A 15736-nucleotide genomic window follows, 5' to 3' on the forward strand; every position below is an offset into this window, starting at 1 on the left:
ACCAACAGCCGACCCCTCTGATCTAAACAATTACCGTCCCATTACCAATATTCCCACTCTCGCCAAACTGTTGGAAAAATGCGCACAACTACAATTGACGAAACACATTGATCAGTTTGATCTCCTCAACCCTCATCAATCAGGCTTCCGAGCAGGACACAGTACGGAAACTGCTATGACTCACATAAATGTACAGGAATTTATATAGCGCAAATCACCAAGCGGTTTCTAAGCGCTTGCTTAGGGAACCCGTCCTGGTATTCCCCTGTGAGATAACCCCGGCAGGGTATCCGCAAGGTGAAAGCCAGGCATCCCGCCGCGAGGGGCCGTTGTGGAGATTAAGCAAGCTATTGCCCAGAGTCGCAGAGTGTGAACCCGTGAATCGAGTAGGCACCGGAGCGAGAATTGTCGAGTCCATGGACATTTTAGGACTCAAGACCCCGCCGAGCCGGGAATTGAACCCTGGTCCCCGGCTGACCTCTGCTTCCAGGTCTGCCTCCTCTAACCAGTGAGCCACACTTCTCCACAGGTAATAATTGACGACGCCCTTCAAATCCTAGATCAAAACGATACCTGCCTCCTCATCCTTCTTGATCTCTCTTCAGCATTCGACACCGTTAAACATGAGAATTTACTCGAACTACTAAACACAAGAATGGGTCTATCTGGGACTGTTCTCAAGTGGTTCACCTCCTTTCTACACAACAGGTCGCAGAAATTCAAGAGCAACAACCTGATGTCCTCGCCAATACCTGTATCGTTAGGCGTCCCCCAAGGATCCACCCTATCCCCAACTTTGTTCAACCTAGTTATGGAACCTCTCACCACCTTGTTACAAGCATCCAATGTACACTTACACATGTACGCCGATGACACCCAACTATATCTCAAATTACAATCCCCCAAAGACATTTTGCTCCAGAACTCAACGATCAGAAGCACCCAATCCTGGCTTGCCGATAATCATCTCAAACTCAATGCTCTGAAAACAGAGTTCCTTCTGATCTCACCTCCCGCGAAGATCTCTACCACTCAAATTTGGCTTAAACACCTAACTGCACTCAATATCCAACCCACCATCGTCGACTCAGCAAAATCTTTAGGCATAACACTTGACACCAATCTCAACATGCAGCAACATATCAGCAAGGCAACTAAGGGAGCGAACTACCAAATCAATACCCTGAGGAAACTTAAACCCTTCCTCCCAGCCAAAGACTTCCAAACTGCAGTACAAGCACTAGTCATCCCTCGAATAGAATATGGCAGCATCGCCCTCTGCGGACTCCCCCTAACTACTACCGCACCCCTAAGAGCTTCTCTAAACGCTGCAGCGAGACTCATCACTGGGTCAAAAAAACACTCACATATTTCCCCTGACTTGAAATCCCTGAACTGGCTGCCTTTTGAAGCCAGAATACATCTGAAAATCGCCTGCATGACGCACAAGGCTATACACCTGAGCTCACCCGGCTTCCTCACTCAGAAGCTGACAATCTCTGGCGGCTCTAGAATCACTAGAGGCACAAACAATCTTCTGCTGAAGCCTCGAAGATTCCGGAAGGAAAAAACTTATAAACGCTCCTTCTCAGGAATGGCACCCAGGATCTGGAACTCACTCCCTCCTGAAACCAGGCTCATCTCCTCCACTACACTTTTTAAGAAAGAAGTAAAAGCTATCCTCATGGCTAAATACACTTGAACTATTATCTTGGACTCTTTAAAGACTCTGCACCGATCTGTACTACTTGTTCGATCCCTTTGCCTTTTTGTATTACTTGTATTATCGACTTACCTGATTGTCTATGCTCCCACTTGTTTGTACTATTGCACTATTGACGTACCTGTTTGACTATGCTCCCTCATGTACCTACCCCACCCCACTTATTACCTACAACTACGCTATGCCCAATGGCCTGTTATTTACTTTCCTGTTCGTATCCCTTCTTTATAAAGCGCTCTGATATCTGCAAAGATCTTGTTTGCGCTATATAAAACTTTCAAAATAAAATAAATAAATAAAATAAACTGAATTCATCTTTTTTTTCTGTAAATGTTGGATTTGTGGCTATTTGGTTCCGCAAATTCTCCGTGATTAAAGCCATTTAAAATCCCCTCGCCCCCATTTTAACATTTTTAGGATGTCTGAGTCTAGTGAAAGTTGCACTGATTTTATTTTGCTTTCATATAATTTTGCAGTTTCCTTTGTTCTAATTGTAAACACACGGCTGACTATAAACATATTTCCACAAACAGTGTTAGTCTTATTCTAAGTTGTCGACGTGGCGTTTTGGTGGCATTGGTTGGTTCACCTCACCTTCTTCAGGACTTAGGATTTCTTTTTTTAAAGCATAGATTTATCTAAAAAAATTAAGAACAATGTTCAAATATACTCGGGATAAGACTAACACTGCTTGTCGAGTTATGGTTCTAGTCAACCGTGTGTTTACACATTAGAAGCCATCACCGTATAGAGCAAACACATTTTGTTGATAAAATTTCGATAAACTTGTGATGATGTATTGGATTTGATATGAATATTGTTTTTAAATAAAAAATTTAATTAATGCAATGAAATGTTATATATAGTATATTTTAATATGTGGTATGGACAACGGGGTATACAATTTGGAATAAATAAGACATTTGTTGTATAAAACAGTGTTCAGTGTTAAAACAGGGGAATATACATAAAGAGAAGGGTAACATTTTGATTTATCCTATATAAGAGAAAGTGAATGGTTTGAATGGTCAAGAGTTAGTGACACAAAAGGGATTAATTTATCGTTTTTAAGTGCAAATAGATATTAACACTAATTTCAGTCTTAAAATTAGTTCTGGCAGGCTTCTTCAGAATTGGGTGGACCAACGCACTGTGAAGGACATTTTGAGGGAGGCTTCTGAGGATTGCTACATGCCCATACCTGTTCTGAACACAGATGCCGAAATTAGTCAGCCGAGAGCCGGCAGGTGTGTTCAGCCTTTATCTTGGCCCACTTTCAAAGATGAGTAAAACACTCTTCCTGAAATGTGTCTGCTGGGGCAGGTGAGGGTGACAAGTGCACTACAGTATTGTTGATACCCCAAACCACCATTGCTGGGCTGCTCTATATCTGTAATACGTGTTAGTGTATAGGGCGTGTCTTACTGGAGAATTGGTTGTCAAAACACTTGTTGGAGTACAAGGATTGAGGAGTGGCAGCTTCCCTCATTTGTCTACGCACTTCAGTGTGTGGCTCAGGGGACACTCCCAATTTGCAGTTGCAAATTTGCATGAATGAGTCTTCTGTAAGTTTGTTCATTTCGAACACTCCCTAGGTCTAGGAGAAATACTGAAGCAAGACGAGGTCTGCATCAGAAATGTGTTGAAGAAAAATGCAAGAACATATATCGTTGTAGGCTGTCTGGGTGGGGTGAATCAATAATAAACTTGGCAGGGTCTTGAAACACAGTATCGGAAGGAAGCATGTGTCTATGTAGTCTAGTTATAGCATGGAACTACATGTGAAATTTAATCCTTGTAATAAGGCTTGTGCTGCATAGGTGCACGTTCCCTCAGAAGTGGTGAGGGCAAAATAGTTTTCTAAAAGCATGAAAAATATGTAGTGGTGCAGTTGTAATGTGTGAAGCAAGACATAGCTGTGGAGTGAATCAAACGTAAACTTAACAAGGGGCAGATCATTGCGTGTATTTCATCTGTATCTAGGATGTAAAATGTTTAGGACTTTAGGACTCAACACGATTACCTAAGATGTCACAGGGTGTCGTTTATATATTTGCAAAAGTCAGATAATTCCATTTAGCCTAGTAGAATTGAGAAGTGGGCTGAAGAGATTGAAGCTGAAAAGCCAGAAGGGTAACAGGCAAGTTTAAAGAAAATGGCACAATTCTGCTAAAATAGGAACGTATTCAGAGTTTAAATTGCCTTCTTGGGGTACCATCTTCACCTTTGCTCTGTTAATATGATTTCAGATGAGTTTCCTGAAAGCCATCGTCCTTCCATCCTTCAGGATCACGAAGAACGGTTCTATGAGGATTTTTACAAGTAGGTCTGCATATCATTCTGATATCTTGGTTAAAATTACCTCTTTTTCCTTTTTACCTACAGGTGCCTTGTTTTAGCCTTCTCTTTGGCATCTCTCTAATGAGCTTACATCTCAGCTATGGAAAAATATCAATCTGTTACCCAGTTGGCAGAACCAGTGTAAATAAATTCTTTCACAGTATGGATATATTATAATTTCACACTCTGCAGTGCAACCGTGTTTTTATTCCAGGTTCTTTTAGAGTAGGAGGCAGCCCCTCTCCTTAGGCAGCATAAAGGAGCCAGTACTTCAAGTTGAATTGTTCATTGGTCTGTCACTAGTAAGACTTGTTAATGGATTGCTCTTGTTGGATGGGCAGTCTGAAGATGTGGACTCCCCCTCACCCTGTCATGTAGGACTCCACCACTTGGGGGAGTTTAGGCTTGTGGTTACATTGCACATTGTAGCCTAGGTTCTAGTATTGTTGGGTGAAGAAGGGGTAGGGGGCTTCAAGTTATATAATATTATGATACAGTGAGCGTGTTCATGGAGATATGGCCCAAAGCTTTGCTGAAAAGAGCGATTTTAGACCTTCTTTCATGCAGAAAACCTTTGTTGGTATTCGATTGTGGCATTGAGAGTATTCACAGATATGATCTTTGAGCTTTAATGACCTTTAATTGATTTTTCCGGTGTGTTTGACCACATTGGGATCCAAGACTAGCAGTCCCATGCATTTCTAAAGTCTCAGTAGTTTTAGGAGCTGTTTCTAGGGGGAAACATCCTAAACCATGAAGTAAGAACAACAACTCACCGGAACAACGAAGTGTGAACAACGAAGAGGGCTGAACAACGAAGGTCACATCCACGATTGACGGAACAACGAAGTACGGAACCACGACTTTTTTGAACACCGGAGTTGCACGTCACTTCATTCCTCCGTCACTTTGATAGAGATCGCGGGTCACCCGACCAATAATTTCACCAGACACGTACTAGGCCCATGTATTTCTTTCCAATCAAACCCATATACATTAATCGGGTGACCTTAACACTCTCTACTACCAGTAACCCTGGGTTCCTTCCTATGCAATTTCTGATGTACCCAACTTACCAATCCACTGTTACGGGTACCTAATGACCACAATGGATCAGGGAGCTAGCTGTAAAAGAAAGGCAGGCAAAAATACAAATACCAACTTATATTCTTTTGTTATTCATAAAAATGACCACGGACAACTGAGAAGTTATAATATTCAGTGTCTAAGAGTAATACATTCCACTATAAGGAGGCAGTCTATAATCAGATTAGCAAAGAATACATAACCATACAAGAAACATATAAGGGCAACCATTTATGGGTCTAGGATGAGGAGAGAACTAGAAACATACTAAGCAGATAAATTGAAACTTAATAATAGACATCTATAAATTGGCAAGCTTATGCACGTACTAAATTTACTCTATTGGGACGTACTTCACGAAAATGAGTAAAAATGGGGAAAATCCTATACATCTATAGGAAGGGTAGAAAGTGGAACACGCTATAACTCTAATAACAATACTTCAATCAGTTTGTTAGGGAGAAATTATAAACCACATCGAAAATTCATAAACAAATATAGAGAGAGAATATGCTCTAAAGGTAGGGAAACATAGGAACACGGGAACACGCTATAAAAATAAATGCATTGATTCTTCATATAGTAGATTGCGGAAAGCATGGAAATTAACATATGCAAAGAAATGTCTTTATTTAAGCAAAGACAGAAAAATAGAAGGCGCAGTATAGAGTTTTCGCATTATATAATTACCTAGAATGGTGTGAAAACCAACCCTGGCCACCGGTCAGTTTAAGGACAGGATAAACCCCAAGGAAGGACAGTCATCAATGGGACAGCAGATGCAGAATGGACACCCCAGGACAGGACAGGACAGGAAAACCAGATTAGGATCAGGACAGGACCACCAGGACACGACCAGCACTCGCAGTTCGGAAGCAACGCCTGCGCTCCACCCTCTCTGCAGCTATCAGTCATTACCCCGATTGGGTTAACGAACTTCCCAGCAAAGTGCTCCGCCAGCACTTAAGGTTTAGTAAAACCTTCAGAGTCTATGGTCAAATTCGGACAGAGTGCTCCGCAGCACCTCTGTATCAGTCACCTATTGAGTGCGATGGGTCAGTGACAGGTCAGCTATTCAGACAAGTCGGACAATTTCTCTAGCTGAACCTAGGCTAGATATACTGTTTTCGGGTCAGTGTACCACCCCCCAAATGTTGCAAAGTGTCAGAATCCCCAATTTCGATTGGTCCTAAAGTAGGATAGGTTAACACACCAATCAGAACAAACTTTCTACAAGCCTAGATTTACATACTCAGGGACCGCCTAGTGAATTTGGGGTTCTCATGAGACAAATCTTTGGAATACAATGGAATATTAACAAATGTTTCAACTTGGGTACAGACAACTCCGTCCTGCTGGGTCGCAGGTCATTTTCTCAGGAGCATCTTGACTGTGTCTGCCAGCTGGCTGAGTTCCACTGCTCAAGGCTGACTTCTCCCTGGCTGCGCGACATGCGCAGAAGGGACTTTCAAGATGGTTCTCGTCTCATTTAGACCCCCCAATTATCGCGGTACATGAAAAGTAAGCGAAAACAAATTAAAACATAGAAATAAATGATTTTACTACATCTCATGAGTAGCTACTTTATATCTCTTACTATAAAAATATACTATGCGATTATGAATTAGTACAATAAACAATAATACAAGAGCATCTGCGCAAGCTTCACCACGTTTAATACACAAGCAGCCATCTTGAGGCTATTACGCATGCGCACATTTTCCCACCAAACTGCAACCACGTCACGTGAGTGTGACTAACGCATGCGCAGAAGCAAATTCCAAAGCGGCGGCCATTTTATGGACAAGAGTTAATCGTTTTAGTAAAAACACATAAGCAAGCGTCTCTAAGATACACACACATCCAAAATAAAAGAAATTAGTAAGACGTACAGTTTTGTATTACAGGATTATAAATGATTCGAGGTTCTTGACTTAAGCAAGTCGCGTAATATGCGAAATCTTGCTCTATCAATCCCCTCTTTGATGATATTTACTATCATCACAACATAATGGAACCAGATGCCAACTTTTCAGACTTTGTGCATTTCCATCTCTTCTAACATTCGATTCAATTTCTCTTTCACATCTTTATCAGGGTGAGAATTTTTCATCTTTTTGTAAATCTTATTATTTAGGTCTTCCAATTCAAGCTCATCCACACTCCGTTTCACACCTCTTCGATTCATAGTGTATTTCTTTGTGTGTTTACGACATTTACAACAGACAAATATGAGGAATATGATGAAACCTATCACTCCAATTGGCATCAGTACTTTAAACAATAGACCTTTACCTAAGTTAGAAAACCAATGACCTACATTGGAGAGACCATCAACAAGTCTCTTCCAGGCACTATCAACCTCCAGTGGTTTGAGTTATTTTTCCAAATTAGTAATGTTTTTCACATATCTTTTGATCTGTACACTTTTGTCCGGTATGTAAGTGCAACAATGTTGCGCTTTCAGCATCCGGCAGACTCCGCCCTCTTTTGCTAATAGGGTATCAAGAGCAAGTCTGTTCTGCAAAACCATTGATCTGATCGCAACCATTTCGGTATTGACCAACAGAAATCCATGAGCTGTGTCAGTAGACAGCACATCCACTATTGTGGATAATTTGCAAATTCTGTGTGTGTTCAGAACCACTCCCACTCCCACTCCAGGTATCAGTGCACTAAAAATACTACCCATTATTTCACCTACGCTTTCTCTTTTACTACGCACTAAGCCATTAGTGTTTTCATTGCTTCCAGCAATTTCATTCACATGGTATATTTTCGGGAAGACAATGCCAAAGTAGCAGCTTCCATACCAGTGATCCGGCAATTTGAAATAAGCCTTGTTTCCACATATATAATAAATTCCCGGAAACACAGGTTCTGACCCATTTTTGAAACCCCAACCTCCAATTACCTTATAATTGTGCTCACATTGACTGGAACCAATGAAAATGTTATTATAATAACTAGTCTTCTCGCGGTGAGGACAGAGTTTCCCTTTCCTTTCGAAATCCAGCAACAAAGCAGGACCAGCCCCACCATTTGAGGTGCTTTCCATGTTTTCAGCCCATTTAGGAGTTTTCTGTCTTTTGTCATTTGCCTTTCTTTGGAAACTCTCCCTTCTTTTTTCTGCCATGTTTAAAAATATTTCCTCTTGTTCATGTAATGAACAGGTCAAGTTGTCTCTGTGTGCTTCATTTAAGTCTATGGTACCTATAGTCAGAAAGTATTCTCCCATATAACGTGTAACGTCACTTTTAGTATGTACAGGATTCAGATTTCCACGTATTGGAAGTTCAGAAAATATCACGTCTGCGTTAGAATAGTAGTACTGTAACGGTCCTCTTTTGTAAAATAAACTTGCCTATATACTACAGGAAATTCCATAAGTCAGGGGCAGGTGATGATAAGTCACGCCTTCAGCTACAGAAGTAGGTAGCTTCATGCAGACATAGCAGTCTTCTATCTCCATAGTTTCTACGTAATGTACTAACAGGTTTGCGAAAACATTTAAATGAGTCTGGTTCTTAACTCCGTGGTAATGTAGTCCTTCCTCATCTGATGCTTCTAAGTCTGATTTCGTTTGTTTAAGTGCCTTTTCACGTCTTTCTACACTTCGTGTTGTCAGTCCTTTAGTGTCAGTAGTTACAGTCTGTGTAGGATCAATATTAGTATTTTTGCTTACCATAAAAGGAATGAAAACTGTTAGTCCTATCCATATTATTATCACTATAGCTATACTACATATACATACGTTGCAGCATGTTTTGCAACAATTGCGTCTAGGCCTTCCATTCACCTCTGAATCAGACATTTTCGTTCAGAAGAAGTTTCTCAACCCCTCTTTGTAACTTTACACAGGTAGCTTACACTGGGTAACTTCAAGTGAGTTCGTCTTCTTCGGCAGACAGATCAGCAATCTGTTCTTCGTCACTTTCATCAGTTATATCAAGATCCTCAAACTCTTCCAAAATTAGGTATGTCCATTCAGGATCTTGGTATTTCTCATTCAGTCTTTTTATTCGATCACTCCGTCTTTTGGAGCTTTCTCCAGCTTGTTCTGTAATACGGGAACTTTTCCTTCTTTCTGCAAGTTTTTCTTCTACTGTTTTTATTCTCAGTCTCAGTTTCTTAATATATCCTGGTTCAATATTTTTCTTTTTCTTAAGTCTTTTAGCTGGCACTGTGATTTGGCTTTCTTCTAATGCTCTTTTATTTTCTTGTATTTTTGGCACTTCTACTTCTGTTACTTCCCTTCCTGTCTGACTACTTCCAGGTCTTGTATCTATCTCTTCTGCCTGGTTACTAAGCTGACCTAGTTCAGGTGAAATTTTGTTTTGGCTTTCGAATGTCTCTATTTCTGAGTCCTGAACATGTTCTTCTGTTTCTATCTGATCCTGCTCAAGCACTTCGATCTCTTGATTTTCTTCTGCTTGAATTTTTGCAGTAGTTCTAGTCTGTCCCTTTTCAGTTTCTGGAGTTTGTGGAGGTGTATCAATCACTTGTTCTGTCCCTGTCTGACCTTCTCCTTCCTCAGACTTGACGTGAATCTCAATAATCTGAGGCTCTTCGCCTGTGCCTATCTCCTCCTCTCTATTCCACTCTCTATCTTCGTAGGTTCGATCTCTTGTTCTGATTGGGTCTTCAGTTAGGTCGATTATGGGTATCCAATCATCTTGACTGGTGCTCGGTTGTTCGTCATCAGCTACTTCAGGACCAACGTCTGCAGACCCCTCAGCTGGACAACCTTCAGCGCCTTTTTTCTCGTTTGGAATCACCTTCTGTGTATGGCTGGCATGGAACCACTTGGGAACGCCTGCACACTTCACCGCTGTCGTGGTCACCAGTATTATTTGGCGTTTTTCTCCCCACCTCGGTGCAAGGCAACTCGAGCGAGTATGTTTCTTGATTCTAACCCAGTCGCCAGGAACCAATTTGTGGACTGGAGTTGTTGGATTGGCGACGGCGTCTTCCCCAATCTGGCGAGAGATAGAACGCACTTGGTCACCTAGTTGCTTGCAGTACTCAAGTACCAAATCATCAGAAATGTTTAACAGTTTGTATCCTGGTACCCATGCTGGTCTCATCACTCTTCCCATCAGGATTTCATGAGGGCTCAGGCCTGTTTTTCGGTCTGGAATACTTCTGAGTCCCATCAGAACAAGAGGCAAGGCATTTATCCAGTTCATGCCAGTAGAATCACACATTTTTGCTAATCTCGATTTTATAGTGCCATTTTTTTGCTCTACTACTCCAGAAGCCTCTGGACGATATGCACAGTGCAGTTTTTGTGTGATCTTGAATGCTTTACAGAGCTGATCGATTACCTCATTCTGAAAATGTTTGCCCCTATCTGATTCAATAGTGACTGGAACCCCGAACCTAGGTATCAATTCTTGTAGTAACAATTTGGCTACTGTTATGGCGTCACTCTGTTTGGTAGGGTAGGCTTCCACCCATTTTGAAAACAGGCAGACGATGACAAGGACATACCTTTTTCCCTCACAACGAGGCATGGTGATGAAGTCAATCTGTATTCTCACAAAGGGACCCCCTGATTTCCCAATTTTCCCCAGTTCAACTACTGTTCTTTTGCCAGCGTTGAACTGTTGACATGTCAAGCACCTTTGGCAGAGTGATTCTGCTACCTTCCTGAACTTCGGATTGTACCATGTTTGTTGGAAAACCAGAACCATGGCGTCCCTACCAGTGTGTGAATCTCCATGTATCAGTCTGGCCATGGAAGCAAGCAGATGTCTAGGCAACACAGGCATACCATTTGGGCCCACAATGACACCATCCTCACTTCTCGGTCGACAACCAAGTTTCCTCCACTTTTCTTTCTCTTTCGATGGCACAGCATGCTGCCAATCTCTCACCTCTTCCCAGGTAGGCACCTCTTCAAACAACATAAGTTGGCAGCTGTTTCCAGGTCCCCCCAGTTTAACATTTACAGAAATGCGATTTTTGGCACAATGTCTGGCCACTTCATCAGCAAAATTATTTCCCAAAGTTATAAGGTCAAGGCCCTTTTTATGAGCAGCACATTTGACCACTGCCAATTCCTTTGGTAATTGGATTGCCTCCAGTAAATCTTGTACCACCCTTCCATTTCGAATGGGAGTACCTGAAGAAGTCAGAAACTCTCTTTGTAGCCACAATTGGCCAAAGTCATGCACAACCCCATAACAGTACTGACTATCAGTATATATTGTTATTCTTTTGTTTTTCCCAATTTTACAGGCTCTTATCAATGCAATCAATTCGGCTACTTGTGCAGAATTTACTCCAAATAAACAGGATGCTTCTTTAATGCTGTCCATAGTGACTACAGCATAAGCGGCACTTAGGCCTACTAATTCGTGTCTCATACATGAACCATCCACAAACAGTTCTTCATCTTTAACAGGCAAAGGGATTTCTTTAATGTCTGGGCGGGGTTTAGTACTGAATTCTGTCAGGTCAATGCAGTCATGCTCGTTTTCTCCCTCAGCTTCTACAATCATTGAGTCAGGGAGTAGGGTGGCTGGATTCAGGATATTACACCGAGTAATGACTACATTTGCAGCACCCACGAGAATCCTCTCGTATTTAGTCAGCCGACTAGGGGTGAGATACTGAGTCTTAGTTCGGGTCAACAAAATCACAACTGCATGAGGAACATGTACAGTTACAGGATGTCCCATTACAATGTCAAGTCAAGTCAAGTCAGAGAATTTATATAGCGCACTACATACCCAGAGGGTCTCAAGGCGCTTAGGAAGGGAAGGAGGATTACTTGTCAAATATCCACGTTTTAAGTTGCTTTCTGAATGCTAGGTGGTTCTGGGTAAGGCGAAGGTGAGCGGGGAGTGAGTTCCATGTTTTAGCAGCCAGGTATGAGAAGGATCTGCCTCCCATGGTGGTCTTGTTGATGCGAGGTACAGTGGCGAGGGCTTGGTTGGAAGAACGTAGTTGGCGGGAGGGGGTGTAGAAGGACAGACGTGAGTTGAGGCATTCCGGTCCGATGTCGTAGAGTGATTTGTGTGCGTGGGTTAGCAGTCGGAAAGTGATTCTCTTATTGACGGGTAGCCAGTGAAGGTCTTTCAGGTGACCAGAGATGTGTTCGTTGCGCGGGATGTCTAATATGATCCTGGCTGAGGCGTTTTGGATTCGTTGGAGTTTCTTCTGGAGTTTAGCGGTAGTACCTGCGTAGAGGGTGTTTCCGTAGTCCAGTCGGCTCGTGACCAGAGCATGGGTGACTGTTTTCCTGGTTTCGGTGGGGATCCAACGAAATGTTTTTTTGAGCATGCGAAGAATGTTGAAGCACGATGAGGATACGGCGTTGACTTGTCTGTTCATTGAGAGTGAAGAATCCAGGATGACGCCTAGGTTCCGTGCGTGGTCAGCCGGGATGGGTGCTTTTCCAAGGGCTTCCGGCCACCAGGAGTCGTCCCATGCAGAGGGGGATGTACCTAAGATGAGGACTTCTGTTTTGTCTGAGTTCAGTTTCAGACGGCTTTGTTTCATCCATTCGGCAACTTCTTTCATTCCTTCGTGTAGGTTAGTTTTGGCGGTGCTGGGGTCATTGGTGAGAGAAAGGATTAGTTGAGTGTCATCCGCGTAAGAGATGATGTTGAGGTTGTGTTGGCGGGCGATGGCCGCGAGGGGGCTCATGTATACGTTGAAGAGGGTGGGGCTGAGTGAGGATCCTTGTGGTACGCCACAGATGACTTCAGTGGCCTCGGACTTGAATGGTGGAAGGCGGACTCTCTGGGTTCTTCCGGTGAGGAACGAGGTGATCCATTCAAGTGCTTTTCCTTGTATTCCGATGTTATTGAGGCGTTGTAAAAGGGTGCTGTGGCAGACTGTGTCGAATGCTGCAGAGAGGTCGAGGAGGATGAGGGCGACTGTGTCTCCATTGTCCAGTAGAGTTCGAATGTCGTCTGTTGCTGCGATGAGGGCGGTCTCAGTGCTGTGTTTTGCTCGGAAGCCAGATTGTGAGGAGTCGAGGGATTTGTTGGCTTCGAGGAAAGCGGCGAGCTGGTTGTTGACAGCTTTCTCGATGACTTTGGCCGGGAATGGAAGGAGCGAAATGGGGCGGTAGTTTTTGAGTTCGGTGGGGTCCGCTGTGGGTTTTTTCAGAAGGGCGGTGAGTTCAGCGTGTTTCCAGTTTTCCGGGAAGGTGGCGGAGTTGAAGGAGCAGTTGATGACGTCTCGGAGGTGCGGTGCTATGACGGAGTCTGCTTTGTTGAAGATGTGGTGAGGACATGGGTCTGTGGGGGATCCTGAGTGGATGGAATTCATCAGGCGGATGGTGTCCTCAGTGGAGATTGGATTCCAGTCGTTAAGGGTGTTCACGGGGGGAGAATGTTCAGCAAATGGTTGGGTGGGTTGGTCTCCGGGTTGGTTGTCGAAGCTGTTGTGGATGTCTGCAATCTTGTTGTGGAAGAATAGAGCTAGGGAGTCGCAGAGGGCTTGAGAGGGGGTGATGTCGTTGGAGTTGGCCGAGGGATTTGAGAATTCCTTGACGATGTTGAAAAGTTCCTTGCTGTTTTGGGTGTTGTTGTCGAGTCGATCCTTGAATGCTGTTTTCTTGGCCTTTCGGATTAGTTGGTGGTGAGTGCGGGTGGCGTTTTTGAAGGCGTCCTTGGTGTTAGTGGTTGGGTCTTTTTTCCAGGCCTTTTCAAGGGAGCGGCAGAGTTTCTTGGACTTCTTAAGATCATCGTTGAACCATGAGGCCTTCTTGCTGCCAGGTTTGCTTTGACGTTTTTTCAGTGGTGCTAAGGTGTCGGCGGTGTTGGATAACCATAGGGTGAGGTTGGCGGCGGCTTGGTTTGGGTTAGAAGAGTGGGCTGGGGTGTTTAGCAGGAGCGATGAGGAGATCTGGTCGATGGTGATTTTGTTCCAGTTTCTTTGCAGAGTTGGTTGGAGGTGGTTGGTGGGTTTCGGCTTGTTGTAGGTGAAGTGAACGCAGCTGTGGTCAGTCCTGAGGAGATCCGTAGTGTAGCTGAAGGAGACATGATTGCTGGAGGTGAAGATGGGGTCGAGTGTGTGACCTGCGATGTGGGTGGGGGAAGTGACTAGTTGTTTAAGTCCGAGATTGGCGAGGTTGTCTAAGAGGGTGGTGGTGTTGCGGTCGTTGATCTTTTCAAGGTGAAAGTTGAGGTCTCCCAGAAGGATGTAATCTTTGGAGGGGAGCGCGTGTGGAGTGATGAAGTCCGTGATGTCTTCACTGAATTTTGCGCGGGGTCCTGGTGGTCTGTAGAGGAGGGTGCCTCTGAGTGTGGTCTTGGGGTCGATGTGGATTTGGAAGTGAAGGTGTTCGGAGTTGGCGAGGTTGGTGTCAGAGCTGGTTGAGATGCGGATTGATTTCTTATGGACGATAGCGATTCCTCCTCCTGTGTAGCCGGTACGGTCCTTGCGTGCGATCTTATAGTCTTCAGGGATGGCAATGGTGATGTCTGGGGCGGAGGAAGCGTTCATCCATGTTTCTGTTAGGAAGGCGACGTCTGGAGAGATGGTGTCTAGTAGATTCCATAGGTCAATGGCGTGTCTGTGGACCGAGCGGGTGTTGAGAAGGATGCATTGTAGGTGGTTGGGGTCGGGAGTCTGTGGAGTGGTCGTAGCGAAGTAGTTGTAGGTGCCGCTGAATTTGCAGGAGTAGCAGGAGAAAGGTCCATGGGTGTGTCCAGGAGCGGCTTGGACGCAGTTGGGGGAGCGGCCGGGGTTAAGGGCTAGGAGGGTGGTGGCATCGTAGGTAATGCGGGAGGACTGGGCGGCGCGAGGGGCAGGGGGTCTGGCGCTAGGCGCGGTCCAGGCGCGGACGGGCGTAGACGGGCTTACCTTTGGCGCACCTTCGGCGTGTCCGTAGCGCGTGGACGCTGCGCGTCGGGACATCTGACATTAATGGACTGTGGAGGGGGCGGAGCGTGGGAGGGTCAGCAGGGAGGCGGGATCAGAGAGGCGGGTCAGGGGAGAGCCAAACACAAAATGGAGGAATGAAAGTAAAAACAAACAGCGAAGGCACAGTGCAATGCTCGCCAGCAAGCTATCAAAGGCACCTAAAGCCTGCACGAAGAGTTACACAAACACAGAATTCTAGGCGATGAATGAATACACAGCGCTAATAAATAAGCACAATTGGATTTCCTAAAGGCACCTAAAACCTGCACGAAGTGTTACACAAACACAGAAGTTTAGGCGATGAATGAATGAATACACAGCGCTAATAAATAAGCACAATTGGATTTCCTAGGTGCTACACGATAATGATCTTCAAAGCGCAACAGTATCCAAGGCGCTGCAGTGTAAATGTAAATGAGCAAGAGCTTCAAAGCGCGACTATGCACAGAGCGAGGCAGATAAAACTTAAAGTTTTCAGAGTGCTACAAGAGTGAGATCTTCACAGCGCGATTATGCTGCCTGAGGCTGCGATACCAGGTGCAGTCGGGAGGTCGAGGATGAAAGAGGTTTCAGCTGCGGTCAGTATGGGCTGCAGAAGGATCGAGCAGGGAGCGTGGGGGAGCAACCGTTCCGGACGGAATCCAGGCGGTCACAGCTGGGCTGGGACTGAGGAGAGTCAGCTATTCGTGTGTGGGAGGGTCA

At 44.3% G+C, this 15736-nt stretch overlaps 1 protein-coding gene across 14 annotated transcripts in view; it reads left to right on the forward strand.

Moving 5' to 3' along the window:
• Positions 1-15736, forward strand: part of DEPDC5 (DEP domain containing 5, GATOR1 subcomplex subunit) — a 578923-nt gene that overhangs the window by 159331 nt on the left and 403856 nt on the right. For 13 of the 14 annotated variants that reach the window (XM_078667736.1, XM_078667740.1, XM_078667744.1 and 10 more), the window contains exon 12: positions 3973-4045. In XM_078667736.1, the coding sequence (XP_078523862.1) occupies positions 3973-4045 (73 nt within the window). Of the gene's footprint in view, positions 1-2894; positions 2971-3972; positions 4046-15736 lie in introns of those variants that run through there. The other variant, XM_078667748.1, reaches the window with a different exon arrangement.

The sequence above is a fragment of the Lissotriton helveticus genome, chromosome 11, assembly GCF_964261635.1.
Source record: "Lissotriton helveticus chromosome 11, aLisHel1.1, whole genome shotgun sequence".
In the NCBI taxonomy this organism is placed as follows: Eukaryota; Metazoa; Chordata; class Amphibia; order Caudata; family Salamandridae; genus Lissotriton; species Lissotriton helveticus.